A 14,590-nucleotide genomic window follows, 5' to 3' on the forward strand; every position below is an offset into this window, starting at 1 on the left:
AATCGGCAACTTACTCGGGGGTACGAAACTCGTGAATGTCTGTATTTGATATACGATATGAGTGAGCGCAGTTCAGATCCATCAGCGGCTTGATTCGGTAACAGGAACATGCCCATCGTAACGTAAAGGCATGCAGAAACATTACCCATGGGGTAGCTCCAGTTCACGTCTACCAGCATTGGAGGATACAGCGTCTCTTTGTTCCATCATCGAGTCCTCTGGAATCATGTGATGGCTTTTACTTTAACTTTGTCCTGCTCTCATGATATCAATCGCAACATGCCTGGTGGTATTGCAGAGTGTCTTGTGTGGAGCATTTATTTGCTGTTTATTTCTTTTCTCGACACATACGTGCGTAGAAAAACTCGCACTTTGCGGATATCTCTGTACGTAATTACCCTTCATCAGTGTATAATAGCATGTGATGTGTAGCATGTCTAGATGTGTGATAATCAACTCCAGAGAGCGCATGAATTGACAAAGGTACGTGTAGATTAGGCTCTTCCATCATGCGTTATAAATCCAAACATCTACAACTTCGCTCTAGCCTCCGTACTCTTATGCCCATCCCCCCTCACCTCCCAATACTCCCTCACCTTCTCCCTCGCAACATCCACCGCGCCCGCGTCCTCGACCGTACTCGGCACCTGCACCTCCTTTTCAAACTCCTGGTGCACCGCGTTCTCCAACAGCTCTCTCAGGACGCGTCGCAGCGTCTTACCACTGCGCGTCTTGGGAATCATCCCCTTGCCCTGTATGAGCCCGCCCAGCGTGGCGATGGCGCCGACCTGCGACCGCACGAGCGCGTTGATCTCGTCGGCGAGCTTCGCGTCGGGCACCGCAGAGGTCGGGTGCTCGGGAGTCGAGAGCGTGATGAAGGCGAAGGGGAGCTGGCCCTTGAGCGCATCTGGGATGCCCACCACGCAGGCTTCTGCGACGAGGGGGTGGGATGTGATGGCTTGTTCGAGGCCGCCTGTTTTCTCGTTGTCAGCTTAGGGGTTTTATGCCTGTACGGAGAGAACAAAAAGGATAAGAATCCTACTTACCACTTGACAGACGATGGGCGCTGACGTTGAGTACGTCGTCGTTGCGGGACATGACGTTGACGTAGCCCTCGACGTCAATGTAGCCCGCATCCCCCGTATCCAGCCACTTCCCGTCGAAACGCTTGAGATAGCCTTTGTAAAACCGCTCTTCATCTTGCCACAGTGTTCTAAAAGCCGTCGGGGCAAGTGGCAACCCGAGGACGATGTTTCCCATGGTGCCCCTCGGAAGTTCCTTGCCGTTATCGTCTACGATGCGGACATCGAAGCCAGGCATGGCCTTTCCGGCGCTGCCCGGCTTGATATTGGGAGGAGGATGACCACGAACATCCGTACCCCGGTCTTTCCCGGCATGAGGCACGAGAGCCCGTCCTGTGATGGGCGACCCGGCTTCCGTCGACCACCAGTTGTCCACGACGTGGGCATCGACTGCGCCGTAGGTTTCGAGAAGCTCCTGGTACATGGTGATGATTGCCGGTTCGGACCGCTCACCCGCCAAGAAGAGTCCCTTGAGCGCCCGGAGGCCGCCGCGCTCTCCAATCTGCTTGAAGAGCTTGTTTTCGGGGTCGTCGCGCTTGATGGCGCGGAGCGCCGTCGGTGCCGTGAACATGGTGTTGACCTTGTACTCTTCCACGATGCGCCAAAAGGCTGAAGCGTCTGGTGTGCCGACAGGTTTGCCTTCGTAGAGGACGGTGGCGGCGCCCGTGAAAAGGGGGGCATATACGATGTAACTGTGCCCTACGACCTACATCCCTTGATGTTAGAATCTGAACTGGTCATGGGAGCTTGATAGAACGTACCCATCCAATATCTGACGCTGTGAACGAAACACATCCCGGACCGTGAATGTTGAACAGGTAACTGATGGAAAGATGCAGCCCCACAGCGTGCCCAGCAGCATCCCTCAACACGCCCTTCGGTGATCCCGTCGTACCAGACGTGTGGATGATGTAGATCGGATCCGTTGACTTAACGGGCACGCACTCAGCCCTGATGCCCCTCGCACGACAGCTCTTCACGATGCTCTGCCAATTCCTCTCGCCGTCGTTCCTCTTGATGGGATTCCACCGGATCTGCTCGCGCTGCCATACGACCACCTTTTCGGGCTTATGCTTGGAAATTTGGCAGGCCTCCTCGACGAGCGGTTTATAGCTCATTGCCGGCTTGTTACCGTCGATGCCACACGACGCCGTCAAGATGGCCACGGGCTGAGAGGCCTCTATCCGCTGGGCGAGGGCGGCCGGTGCAAATCCGCCAAACACAACGGCGTGAATTGCACCTAGGCGACTGACGGCGAGTATGCCTATTAATGCCGCGGGGATCATGGGCACTAATTATAGTGTAAGCTTTGGATCGAAAACACTTGCTATCCGACACATGGAGTAATGCTTACTATAAAGCAAAACGACGTCGCCCTTTTTCACTCCCTCTTCCCTCAGCGCCCCGGCAAAGACCTCGACCTCGTCGAGCAGCTGCTTGTACGTGAGGGTCTGCTTGGTATTTGTGACGGGACTGTCGTAGTATATCGCCGGAGCGTCACCCCTGCCATCGTGAATGTGGCGGTCTACGCAGTTGAAACAGGTCGAAATCTCACCGTCCGGGAACCACTCCCAAGAGTCGTGGGTGACGCCGCTCTTGAGCGTCTTCTTGGTGACTTTCAGTGTTGAAGAGGGCTTCTTGTGCCAGTACAGGTGTTCGGCCTGGTGAGCCCAGAAGGATTCTGGGTCTTCGAGGGAATGACGCAAGACTTCGTCTTGTGGGTGTAAGTTATCCATATTTACAGTAGCTTGCGTGTTTGCGTTGCTGGGTGGGTGGTAATTGTGTTTCGTCGGGGAATGAGATGAAGTGTACGGAGTACTAGTGAGATTACGACAAAAGATGACAATGGTTCAAAATTGCAGTGAACTCGTCGAGACAGTTGCCGTTGGGATTATAGGAGTCCTCTCGGCTACGGCTCTCTCTCAAACAGTCGGACGGCTGGAAGTTTGGAGGTTGGGACGGTGTTGAAATACGAGACAGCTCTACCCTTGCTGCTGCAGCTGACGTGCCCTCTCCCCACTTGGACCTTGGTGCGCTGGCTGGCTCGACCTGGGGCTGCCGTTGAGGAGGCGGGCTTCCCCGCATTCCGTTGACCCGGGGCAAGGGGACCGTCCGTCATTGCCGACCACGCCGACATCGCCAACCGATCTTGGCTTCTTCCATCGGCCGGGGACCCCACGGGGTTTGATCTGTGTCAGATTGCTTGATTCCGCCTGCATCTTGCTGCATTTTCTTATTCTTTGGTGATTGGGCAAGTGATTGTCTGAAACGATTGTCGCTCGGAGTGATGAAATTAGTTTACTACATAGACGGACTCAAGGAAGCCCTCACTCTCGACGAAGAAAAAGGTATCAATTGACATTAATGGATATTGTCTTCTTGGGTAGTTCCGTCAATTTCTCATCTAGTCTCACTATGCAGCAGGTGAACTTTCTATAGGTGAGGGGCTGCTTCATCAATTCTCCTAGATGGTCTTGAAGGTGAAGTGACTGAGACTACGGATATTTCCCCAGAGATGGCGATGGTCCCACCCGGCTCCCCGCAAGACCCATCCGCCCCGTAGACTTGCCGCCGGCGTGCTCTATCTGCGCAATCAAGTTTGCCCAATTGTAAAATCCCGAAAGTAGCCCGAAGTCAAAGGCGACTGTGAATTAGAACAGCCCAAGGACTTGCGGGATTGCAGCAACCCAACTGCAGAAACAGAGTCATTTCAGCAACGCGCTGTTACTCGGTCCCTAATCATGCCTTCGCAGCTACTCTTGTCGTGACAGAGCGTGACTACTAGGTAGACAAGCCGACGCTCTCCGAAGCCCTCACCTAACCACCTCAGTACAATATTGAAACTTTTGAAAGTCCAACTCGCTCGCTCCGGAAAACACGTCCGGGTAGGCAGTTGCCCGTGAGCCTTAAACGTAAAGCTCTTGACTTACTTCTAGATCTGCGCGGTAGAGAGCGGGAGTCACCGCGCGCAGAATATTCGAGCCACCGCTTCAAGCGGCACGGCATCAACAACCGCTCCGGTCCAGCCGGCTTCCACCGGGGTCAACGAGTTCCACGCCCACTACACAAAGATCGGGGAAGGCCATCCGCAAGGTCGAAGGAAAAATCGCTCTTGCTGCGTACCTTACAGGAAGTGAGCAGCGGGGCAAACGAAACCGAAAGGCCCAGCCCTTAGGGATGGGTTGCCCATCCACCCTATGAAGACTTCCTCCCCAGCGCCAAGCTTCAGTGACAAACTGACAGCTGCCAATGACCTTATGCCTCTTTTTTCACTCCGAAGAATCCTGGACGACAATCCGTTGCTCTAATGCATTCGTGGAAATTCGATTGATGGTGATCGGCACACCGCGGCCCAGATGGGTTGTTAATTTCGCTTACGTCCGTGTTAGTATCCATGAAGGTATGCACATCTCCTGGGTAATTGACAATCTTATAGAGAGATATTGCTATATAGATATATGCGTATAGAGAATATTTCCCGAAAATCTCTCTCTGCTTCTTCCAACTCGAGTCGGGCTTTCACATTCCTCATGTCTTCACAATGCTTTTGTACTTCAAAGATACGTCCCATCCACATTCCAAACCCTTTCTTTTCAGCTCACCGTTCTGTTCATTGTGATCTAAAGTGGTATAGCTGATACCATGCGCCTGGAATCACCTACCAGCTGCACTAGGTACGAATACTAACGGTACGGTTCCATTTCCAGCTCAACAACAAGTGCCCAGCGAGAAAAAGACCCACACCTCCATCACAGCCAAAGCACCGCTAGTCCCGTCCAATCCGGCGTACCTTTCACCGCTGCAGTAGCGCCCAAACGCTGCAAGACGCAGGTACAGCGCAGCGCCACGCCTGCCCCCTCCGAACCCCCTATTTCCCATAAGGTTCTTCTCCACGGTAAGGTAAACAACACAAAAACCAACAAAACAACCTTAATCGATCTGGATGCAACGACAGAACATTATCTCAGCCCCGAACGGCGGTCTGTCAGGCGGGCTGCAGCTCTCAGCTCCTCCTCGGGAACTCACACTACCAAGTGGTAATTACATTGCCCCCCTCCTCTTGGCTGGCTGGCATGCCGCGTCTCCCCCAAGAGAGAATTGTTCCTCGTATGCGCTCTAGGCACAAGGAATGCGGCACGGCTGCGGCGTAAAACGAGAAGAAAAAAAAAGGGAGACGCCCTAAGCAGAGGCGCCCAGGACATTAGTGTGCTAGGCATGCGGGACTGCGCCTTCTTTCCAAGACATACCTCAAGAATCCTCCTCACGCAGAGGAGCTTTCAAAGATGAATGGCCTTGTCCAACGTTAGCGAAATGAGACCGATGTGTTCTCTCTCACCGGAATCCGTATCCGTCAAACCTCGGGAGTCGGGACTCGCCATCAAGCTCCGCGCTATTGCTAGACTATTCCATTCCGGCGTCCTTTCCATGTCTTGGACCTATTTTCGTCCTTTGTAACCGTTTCTTTGCAAAGAAAAGACTCAGACTCACCGAGCCTCTTACAATGTGACAATGCTCTTACACTAGGTGCCCCGTCCACAATGGTCCCGAGGCATGGCCTACTGTCGGGAGCGTGTATTCGTAGTTGAATCTTGCACCAAAATCGTAGTATTCCCGGGGGCAGGTGGGCAATGCCTTTGGAAATTCTCCGACGAAATAAACAAATTGCATACGCCTACATTGTTTTTCATTTGCTTGATGTCACGGCCGAGTGACCGGCTAGAACTTGTCTCACGCTCACATACATTACATGGCAATTGGCTTTGGCAGTAGGGCGTAATGCACACAAAGGCGAGTTTTCAGTCGTTAGACGAGAGGAGAATATGATGTGAATTGGGTCAAAACAGGTTACTCTGCAGCGAGCAATGAGACAGCAAAAGATAACCTATCATGGTCGCATTATATTCCCATTTTCTAAGCCTCTCGAAAATGAAGAGGATGGTATTGTACCGCACACACACGGATATAATCCTCAATTGGCGATTTGACGGGAGTACCGAGCCATAAACAAAACCGTGATTGGGCGAAGGTTTGTTTGCAAAGCAAGTACAAGAAGTTGCAGTATTGACAGGTGTGGTTTTACTGCATGGCTTGGACGTTCCATCGTAGAAAACTCCATGGCGCCATGCAGGCAAGAAAATGTACCGGGTATTCTGTGGGCGTGTCGTTTCCTTCTCCGTCGTCTTGGGGACCATTCCCAAGTTCTACTGTCCAAGGAGACTCCCAAAACTCCCATCCATAAAAATTCCCATCCAGTCGATTACTTGTCGAATGGTTCACAACCGCGCTCCAGTCATTAAGTGTCGTAGGCTCCCCACGAAAATTAAGATGTTATCGTACGTCAAAGATCGTAGGGGGAGACGTGGATGGCGAGACGTGAATATTTATTTAGAGGACGAAAGCAGCGAATCCGAGGACACCGGCCAGACCGGCGCCAGAGAGGGCAGCGGCCTTGCCAGCACCGGCGGTAGGGACCGAGACGGGCTTGGTAGGGGTGATGGCAGCGGTGCCGGCGACGGTGGTCTTGCTGAGAGCGGGAGTGGCGACGGGGAGAGTGCCGTTCTTGGTGGGGGCGGCGCAGTTCTCGCACTTGACGATGGAGGAGGTGATGACGGGCTTGGTGACAGTGCAAGGGCAGTCAGTGATGGTCAGGGTGGTGGCCTGGAACGTATTAGCTTTGTGTTGAGATCGACGGGTTTTGTTTAGAGGTGAAAGGTCGGGGCATCTCCGAGTCTCCCGGGGCTGATGATGGCCGGCGCTTGGCCGGCGGCCCCCCGAAACGCTTTGAGCTGCTCCCGTCCACCTCTCGAATTCGACATACCGTGGTGATGGTGTAGGTCTTGTCAGCGTGGGTGATGACAGTGGGACCAGGGCAGTAGGTGGTGTAGGCAGAGACGACCTCGGTGACGTAGGTGACGTTCTTGTGGGCCATGGCGCCGGCGGCGGCGAGCACAAGGGCGGCAGCGGAGAACTTCATTTTGACGGTTGTTGAGGAGAACTTGGTATTAAGACTCGAAAGAGTTGTAGTTGCGAGTTGAAGATTAGGTGGTTGGGTTAACGAGTGAAAGCGACTAAAAAGTCTGGGTCGGTACTGAATGAGTGAGTGTGGGTGAGGAGGGAAAGGGAAACGAGAGACGGGATGGCCTGGAGGAAATGAACTTATATACAGAGATGGGCGCAACACGACATGGGAACTGGGGTGGTGGACACTGACTGGGCTCTCTACCTTACGTAGTAGTGTCGACTGTAGATTGTGAGAGTGCCTGTGCTACCATGGGACCCTGCCTTGCGGTAAGGTAATGGGATGGGTCAGGGACGGTACCTTCGCCCGGTCATGAAGGTGGAGCATCGCATCTCCTGGCCCTGGAGATGAGAAGAGGAGCTGGACTGGGAGGGCGAAAGAGAGCACACGCCGCCTTTCCCCCGGTCCCCTGCTAAGATGGGCGCTATCCATGGCTGAACAGGGGGGCTGGTTCCTGTTCCCTTTTGCTATTCACTGACCAGCTTATTTCACTTGGGACGAATTAGAAGTGGGCTAGACGAACGGGTTCTTGGTAACGAGGGGAGTAAACACGAAGAAAACACCATTGTGGATGATTTGTGTGGACGGACGGGAAAGGGGGTAGACCAGGTGTGTGTGTGTGTGTGTGCTCATGCGTTTTTTGCGTTTCCCACGTTGTTGCTGGTGGCTTTGGCAATACAGAATTGGTCAGGCAGACTAAGCGGCTACTCACTCCCCTTTGGCCCAGGGGGCGGGAAATAGAATTGACAAGTTGAGTGGTGTGGTTGCGCAGAGAAGACGGGAAAAGCAAAAGAGAAGTCGAAAAGACTGGGCTAGAAGTTGACTCTTGGAGCGGTACGTACCATCGAAAATGGGATGAAATCAAAGGGGGGTGTGAAAGAGGATGGTAAGAATATGCACACAAAGGGGAAAGACCTTGGAGCGCGGGAATTGAGGTGTGGGAATCATTTACCTTTTGCTCCACTTGGACCCAAACCACCACTAAGAATCGGGCATTATTGGGTGTAGCAAGATAGAGTACGAATAGAGCCACGAGGTGATTGACCGGCAAGCGCTTGCTTTGCTCGAACAGATCGTTCGTTGATCGTCTGTGTTTTGCTTCACACTGTCGCTCGGCAGCACCCTTTGAAGACTCCTTGCGTGGGCGTCAGTCCTTGATTCTGGTCGCGACGCTTTGGATCGCTCCGAATCTGCAAGGAGTTCGGATGAGCGAGATGAGATGACTCGAGTCCAGCTCAAGAAACAGAGTCAAGGACTCAAGGTAAGCTTGAGTAATTTCAGCGGGTCGGTCAACCGCCAACCAGCAGCTGGGCAAGGCACAAATATCCGTACACGTACGCATCGCTCCTCCTGTCATGCTGGCAGATCCAATGACACTGGCCAACCGTTTCTGGGCTGAGATGCTTGCTCAAAGGCGGGGAGGGAGTCTTTGCTTGACGCGCAGCCGTGATCCGAAATTCCAGGCTGCCCTCCGTCGGCCATCATTGCCAGCGACAGTCGTATCTTTCATTTGATTGTAAGACGCTCGCTCTATCAGGCCCCTGTCGTGATCTCCGCATTAGTTGAGCGAACGCGACATGCATTCAGATGTGTCTGCCAAGTCACCTGTGGCCGCGGCAGCCGGTGCTGACGGCTGACTGACCAGTGTCAAGTACTGTGTATCCGTAGTGTGCGAATCAAGTCAGGATTCAGGAACAAAACCTTGCGCTAATGCAGGTACCATGCAACGTCCAAGTAGTTGCCAAAGCCCGCCTCGGGTGCGGAGACCGGTTGACTGTTCCAGACTCCCAGCTGACGGCCTGATCCCACAGCGACAAAAAATAAAGTAGCCGGGACTAACATGAGATACCAGCAACGAATCTTCTTCCATAGAACGTCTTTCGGGGCGGCTGACGGGGCCGTATCGAAAGCTGTGGCTTGCGTCTTTTCCGATAGACGAACATGCTTAAGACTGCCGCGAGCCTGTCCAACGTTGGTTTCGCGACCCATTTGGTTGTTCTCAGGCGGGCAGCAAGCCACGAGCTTTGTCTGTTCACACGGCGTGAAACCTTCGATGAGACAATCGTCTACACTGCACGGAGGTGTTCTCGTAGATAATGGCTGGCCTCGACGTCGAGGCAGGGTTGCCAGCTTCGCCCCCATGCCCTGCAGCGTACGAGGGAACGAAGAGATGTATTCGTGAGTTCGCTATCGTTCCCGTACCCCGCACGAAGTACAGCTGCCGTTGTCATGGCTTTGCAGGAGCTGTGATAGCTGGTATGAAGAGAAGGGAGGGGAGATCAAACTGGTGATGTTGTGACTACCTAGGACAATGAAGAGGGAAAAGATAGGGCGGCGACGGGGGAATCTCGGGGGAAATTGGGCGTTCATGAGGTTTGGTTGGCCTACTTGATAGAAGACCCATAGTTAGACCGCCTGTTTAGGTGAGAAGGAGCTGGCTGCTATTGCCAGCCTCAATTCCTCGAGATGGAACTCCGTATCTGTACTCCGTACGGAGTACCTTCCTTTTCTTGGGGAATCGTGGAAGGCGTTCGGGCCCTGCGGGTTCCAACTTCGACCTCACCTGCCAAGTGGGCAGTTGCGAACCGGGAAAACATGCCGCAACCGACTCAAGGTCATGGGCTCGAATGGAATGCCAAGCCTGGCAATGACGAGCCATCAGAATCTAGAAATGTGTTCCTTCTTTCTTTTGCGCTAATTTCCTTTGCTGCCCGTCATGCATTTCTTCTTGCCATATGTACCTCATGTAGCTTCTTGCCCGTTCTAGTCAGTTGCCACTTGTCAGTGATGCATGATACGGATATCCTTTTCTTCTGACCGAGGAAACAAGTCGAAGGAATGTTTTTCCCAGGAATCCCCAAGAACTACCTACCCGCCGCCGTTGAGAACACCGGACGGATCGCCCATCGGATGAAGGCTCCATTTTTAGCCACAGTTCGCCTGAGAGTCGCGCTCTCGGACTCAAACACTGGACGACGACCAACATCTCGAAACATTGGATGGCGAACCCTCAGATCTGTCTGCCCTGAAGCAAAGAGAAACTTCAGGTCTCCCATCTAAATCCAACGAGGTCAGTGTCATGCTGGTTCCCTTCGCAGTACTGGGTATTCGAAGACGTGCCAGGGCAAGACAGGGTTCCTCCAGGTTTCCCGCACATGCCAGACTCTCACGGGTGCAGGGGACATTTGAGAATCAAGAGGTCACACTCACACCCCAAAGGGTCTCCGGGTAACCCAGCACCCTCCGGCCTCCGTTACGACAGGTCCCCCCCCTAAGCACCGGTGTTCGCCGTTTGAGTTCAAGTCTTTGCGCACAGCGGAGACATGCTATGTCAATCGCTCGGAGAAAATCAACGTTGATAATTGTCTGTCACCGTTGTGGAGTGGAAACTGCGGCCAACTTCTCCACGGACCCCGAACGACGTCAACAAGTTATATTTATCTATATGGATACATCGCTTTTCGGAAAGACGAGAGGCACCTGACCTCAACAGCATCCGCTTGCATCAGATAGAACCCCGTCATGAAATAGTGACACGACAAATGTCTTTCCGCAGCCTCACCTCACTCTTCTTTTCGTATATTTCACCTTCCGGCTGGGAGGAGAATACCACGAATCCACTCCGAGAATCCATATAATGGCATCCATTCTATCATCGACAGATGTCTCCGCCAGCCGTGGAATTCAACACATCCAAGGTTCTAACCACTGGCGAGGAGCTCATCTGGCTCGTTCCGGGATGTCACCACCTGACTCGCCCGACTTGTTCGTGGCAGCGACTTTACGATCAACCCCTCGTTCGATTCAGCGGGATCTTGGGTCTGTATCCGTACCACTACCAGCACAGTTTAGCGAGCTTGATCGTTCTGGTCTAGACGGGCACTTTCACCTCCAACGCTATAAATTGCTTTGCGGGTCTACATGTTCCCGGCCGCCTGCGGCCCACGGGTTGCGGTGGTGTGGTGGCCTGTGCAGCGACCTGGCTGGCCATCTGGGCCAATCCGGGGTATTACAGCGCACCCTGACCATTAATTAATTTCCACACAACACAGACTTTGATCAACTCAATTGGGACTATTGACCGATCTTCGTCCTTCCATCCTCCTCTTTGGCTCACTTTCGTCCAATCGATCTCACATAACAAGTGACGAGATGACTTGCGACTGTACTCCGTACGGGTTACCTATCCGTACCTGCAGCTTCTATGTTCTCTTGCTGCTTATCGTTATATCCAGGTTCTCAGGAGTCAAGTGGCTCGTATAACATCATCAACCAAGTGTGATACGGATCAATCAGCCCACTTCATCGTGTCCGGGTCCAGCAAACCGACTCAGCCAACCTACCGCCACTCTTCTGCTTCTTTGCGATTACTCTAGCAAGTGCCTTTCTGTTACCATCTTTGCATCCCGTCTTATAATCGGTATGCCATCTAGATCATGCCAGCCTTTCGACACTAGCTTCGTCAGCTCCCCGCGAGATAGACCAGCTGTCAAGATCTGGAGAACCACTGTGTGGCTAGGAAAACCCGATCTGACCTCAGTCAATAGCCTGGTATGTGGTATATCGACATGTGCTGGCTAAGAGCCTTCTTCTCGGTGACCAGGTCAGAAGACAGCACCATTATCATTCGGCTCGCAGGCCCGATGACGCCAAGCGCGGATTAAGAATACTGCTGTCCCACCGCCGATTTTCCTTCTCCAATGAAGAAGCTTCACAAATATGGCATGACTTGGAGAGCTAAAATAATAATAATAAAATAAAAAAATCTTGAAAGAATTGGGCGAGCGTCGAGTATGAGCGTCATCGCTTGACCTTGGCGCTGGAAGGCCTGGTTTGAAGCCGCCTGAAGAGCTCCCCAGCCCTCGACGAAGTAAGTTTGGACATATTCAAAAGTGTCAGTTGCTGGCGCCATCTCGCGGTATCTTGTGAGGCCATGCAACATGATCCTAGCCCACCACCACTTGCTGTCACCATCATGACGGCGCCACGATCTCAAGGTTGATGTTTACTCTTGCTCCAAGACATACACCGGGTTCATAAACTATCTAGGTAGTGAGAAGTGTGGATTCCCGATGGTCAAATATACCGGCGGGATTCGTAGAACTCTCCCCTCCTCTTCCCGCAATCCTGCGCGACCGATAGAGACGCTGGATACATGTCTCGACGATTTGCTGCTGCTGTTGCTGTTGGACGATGCCATGAGCGTTTCGGATCTCTAGAACTGGCATGATTTGAAATATCAGTGTGGAGAGTCGAGGAAGTCAACCAGGTAGGAGGAACGTCATCAAAGTGACCTCCTCATGAGACCCTGCACAACACGGAGAGAATACCCCAGAAATGCGTATATCAGAGCAATGCAGGTCTATTCGAGCTTGTATATCTCGGGTAACGTTCAACATCCAGCAACCACTGCGTTCACTTTATTGAAACCCCAATCTTAGTAAAGGGGACCGACTGAAAACGATGTTGAACTAAGCCCGCAAGCTGGTATTTCAGACATGATGATTCCTGTCTTGCACCCTGGGCATGGTCCGGAAAGAGCTACATGATTTTTGCCATTTTGCGGCCGTGCACATTAGATATTGGCAGATACCTACAATAGCGTGTCCCGGAGCTGTGGTTGGAGACCATGCGGACGCGGCACGGGAATATTGGAGCCGGCCACGGAGCGGCACGGAGGCTCCCGAGTGGATTAGTCAGTGGGCCCGGATGCACGTCATTGAGGGGAACCAAACGGGGACCTCGGTGAGACTTCATCTTTTCGAGCTACTAGCAAATTTCAGAGATTCTTTCTAATTCAACTTCTAAAGTGCAGATTGGCAAAGTTGAGTTTGAGATCAGAAATTTCATAAAAAATGGCCTCAACAATGAAAGCGGTTGGTTCGTCAAAACATGCCCTTTCCCAACGTACAACCCAAGGAACACAGTTGGCTTACAAATACACAAAAATACAGACATCAAGGATGGCAAAGGTCCCAAGGAAAACCTCTTCATCAATGCCGACACGCCAAAGCCCACGGCGGGCGAAGGTGAGGCCCTGATCAAGATCAAGGCCTTTGGCATCAACCGCATGGACCAGATCCAACGTCTTGGCAACTACCCGCTCCCGCCCCAGGCGCCCAAGACCCTGGGAGTCGAGTTCAGCGGGACTATCGAATCCTTTGGCGCGGGCGACCACGGCAATTTCAAGGCTGGAGATGAGGTCTTTGGCCTCGCGTACGGTGGCGCATATGCCGAGTACATTGCCGTCAACAGCAAGATGCTGCTGCACAAGCCCGATTTCCTGTCCTGGGAGCAGGCCGCTGGTGTTCCAGAGGTAATGCATATTCAATCATCTTTTTATACACCTCCAACGGCAGTTGCAAATACTGACCATGAGTAAAACTAGACCTGGATCACCGCCACGCAAGCCCTGTTCCTGGTAGGCGAGTTCTCACAGGGCAAATCCGTCCTCTGGCACGCCGGCGCCTCTGGCGTCTCCATTGCGGGCATCCAGCTGGCCAAGGACGCGGGTGCGTCCGCCGTCTACGCGACGGCCGGGTCCAACGAGAAGTGCGACTTTGTCGTCAACGAACTCGGCGCCACGGCGGCCTTCAACTACAAGGAGGTCGACTGGGCCGAGAAGATCAAGGAGGCGACGGGCGGCAAGGGCGTGGACGTGATTGTCGACTTTGTCGGAGGCGGCTACTTCCAAAAGAACCTCGACGTCGCGGCGCGGGACGCGCGCGTCGTTTTGCTCGGCCTGCTGGGCGGGCCCAACATTGAGGGGGCCAACATTGGGCCCCTGCTGTACAAGCGGATCAGGCTCGAGGGCAGCACGTTGCGGAGCAGGGACGTTGAGTATCAGGGTAAGCTGAGGGATCGGTTGGAGGAGTATGTGCCGCACTTTAAGACGGGGAAGCTCAAGGTTGTGATTGATACGGTGCTTCCGTGGGAGAAGATACAGGAGGCTCACGCGCACTTGGAGGCGAACAAGAACTCGGGAAAGATCATCTGCACCATTTCTTAGAGGGTGTTTGCAGATCACAACCTAGCTTCAGGCTCCAATATCAACAAGTCGGCATAGGTTATGCTAGACTAAAGAGTCTCTGTTTGAACGTGCCTGTGATGCCGCGCCATGGGATTTCAGCATTACCATTCGCGTATGTCTGCTATTGCTATTGATTTCCAGCATTCGGGAGTCCTTGATACCATGATCTGCGGACCGAGAAGGCCACGGCAACCCGACTGCTATCAAGGCCCCGCGACGCCGTGTATATCGGCTGTCCCCAGGACAAAGAAAACCTCACCCGATTCCGCCACCCGTGGCTGACTGGGTTCATCGCATTCCAGTTGACCATGACGCGGATGACTAGGTACCCATCCGCAATGACGAGCATCGTTCGCTCATTGGAGGAATGTCCATGGGATTTTTTTCTGCTCATCCTCTACCGGCTTTTGCAAGGCCCCGACTAGCTGTTCTCTTTGTGAGCTCCTGGGAGAGCTTGGC

The 14,590-nt window shown here is 53.1% G+C and overlaps 3 protein-coding genes across 3 annotated transcripts; 1 reads left to right on the plus strand and 2 right to left on the minus strand.

The window, feature by feature from the left end:
• Nucleotides 1-313: 313 nt before the first annotated feature.
• Nucleotides 314-3,070, minus strand: BDP81DRAFT_415565 (AMP-binding enzyme). The gene is made up of 4 exons (XM_060589467.1): nucleotides 2,437-3,070; nucleotides 1,844-2,373; nucleotides 1,047-1,788; nucleotides 314-973 (listed from the first exon to the last, which is right to left on the minus strand). The coding sequence occupies exons 1-4, from the start codon at nucleotides 2,816-2,818 to the stop codon at nucleotides 531-533; spliced, it is 2,097 nt and encodes a 698-aa protein (XP_060450415.1). The 5' UTR covers nucleotides 2,819-3,070; the 3' UTR covers nucleotides 314-530.
• A 3,397-nt stretch (nucleotides 3,071-6,467) lies between these two features.
• BDP81DRAFT_445218 (uncharacterized protein) lies at nucleotides 6,468-7,056 on the minus strand (the record flags this gene model as incomplete). Its single annotated transcript, XM_060591925.1, has 2 exons — nucleotides 6,468-6,740; nucleotides 6,901-7,056. The coding sequence occupies 2 exons, from the start codon at nucleotides 7,054-7,056 to the stop codon at nucleotides 6,468-6,470; spliced, it is 429 nt and encodes a 142-aa protein (XP_060450416.1).
• Nucleotides 7,057-12,956: 5,900 nt separating this feature from the next.
• On the plus strand, nucleotides 12,957-14,110 carry BDP81DRAFT_389489 (zinc-binding dehydrogenase; the record flags this gene model as incomplete). The annotated part of the gene is made up of 3 exons (XM_060587265.1): nucleotides 12,957-12,981; nucleotides 13,056-13,417; nucleotides 13,490-14,110. 3 exons carry the CDS (start codon nucleotides 12,957-12,959, stop codon nucleotides 14,108-14,110), a joined length of 1,008 nt encoding a protein of 335 aa, XP_060450417.1.
• Nucleotides 14,111-14,590: the final 480 nt, after the last annotated feature.

Source organism: Colletotrichum phormii (genome assembly GCF_030913505.1).
Source record: "Colletotrichum phormii strain CBS 102054 chromosome Unknown BDP81scaffold_2, whole genome shotgun sequence".
Lineage (NCBI taxonomy): Eukaryota > Fungi > Ascomycota > Sordariomycetes > Glomerellales > Glomerellaceae > Colletotrichum > Colletotrichum phormii.

Bases quoted from the DNA above. Each gene is read 5' to 3' on its own strand.
- BDP81DRAFT_415565 (XM_060589467.1), bottom strand. From the start codon at position 2,818: ATGGATAACTTACACCCACAAGACGAAGTCTTGCGTCATTCCCTCGAA. The intron at 2,374-2,436 runs GTAAGCATTACT...CACTATAATTAG, and splicing joins CGACGTCGTTTTGCTTTATA to TGCCCATGATCCCCGCGGCA. The intron at 1,789-1,843 runs GTACGTTCTATC...CAAGGGATGTAG, and splicing joins CAGCGTCAGATATTGGATGG to GTCGTAGGGCACAGTTACAT.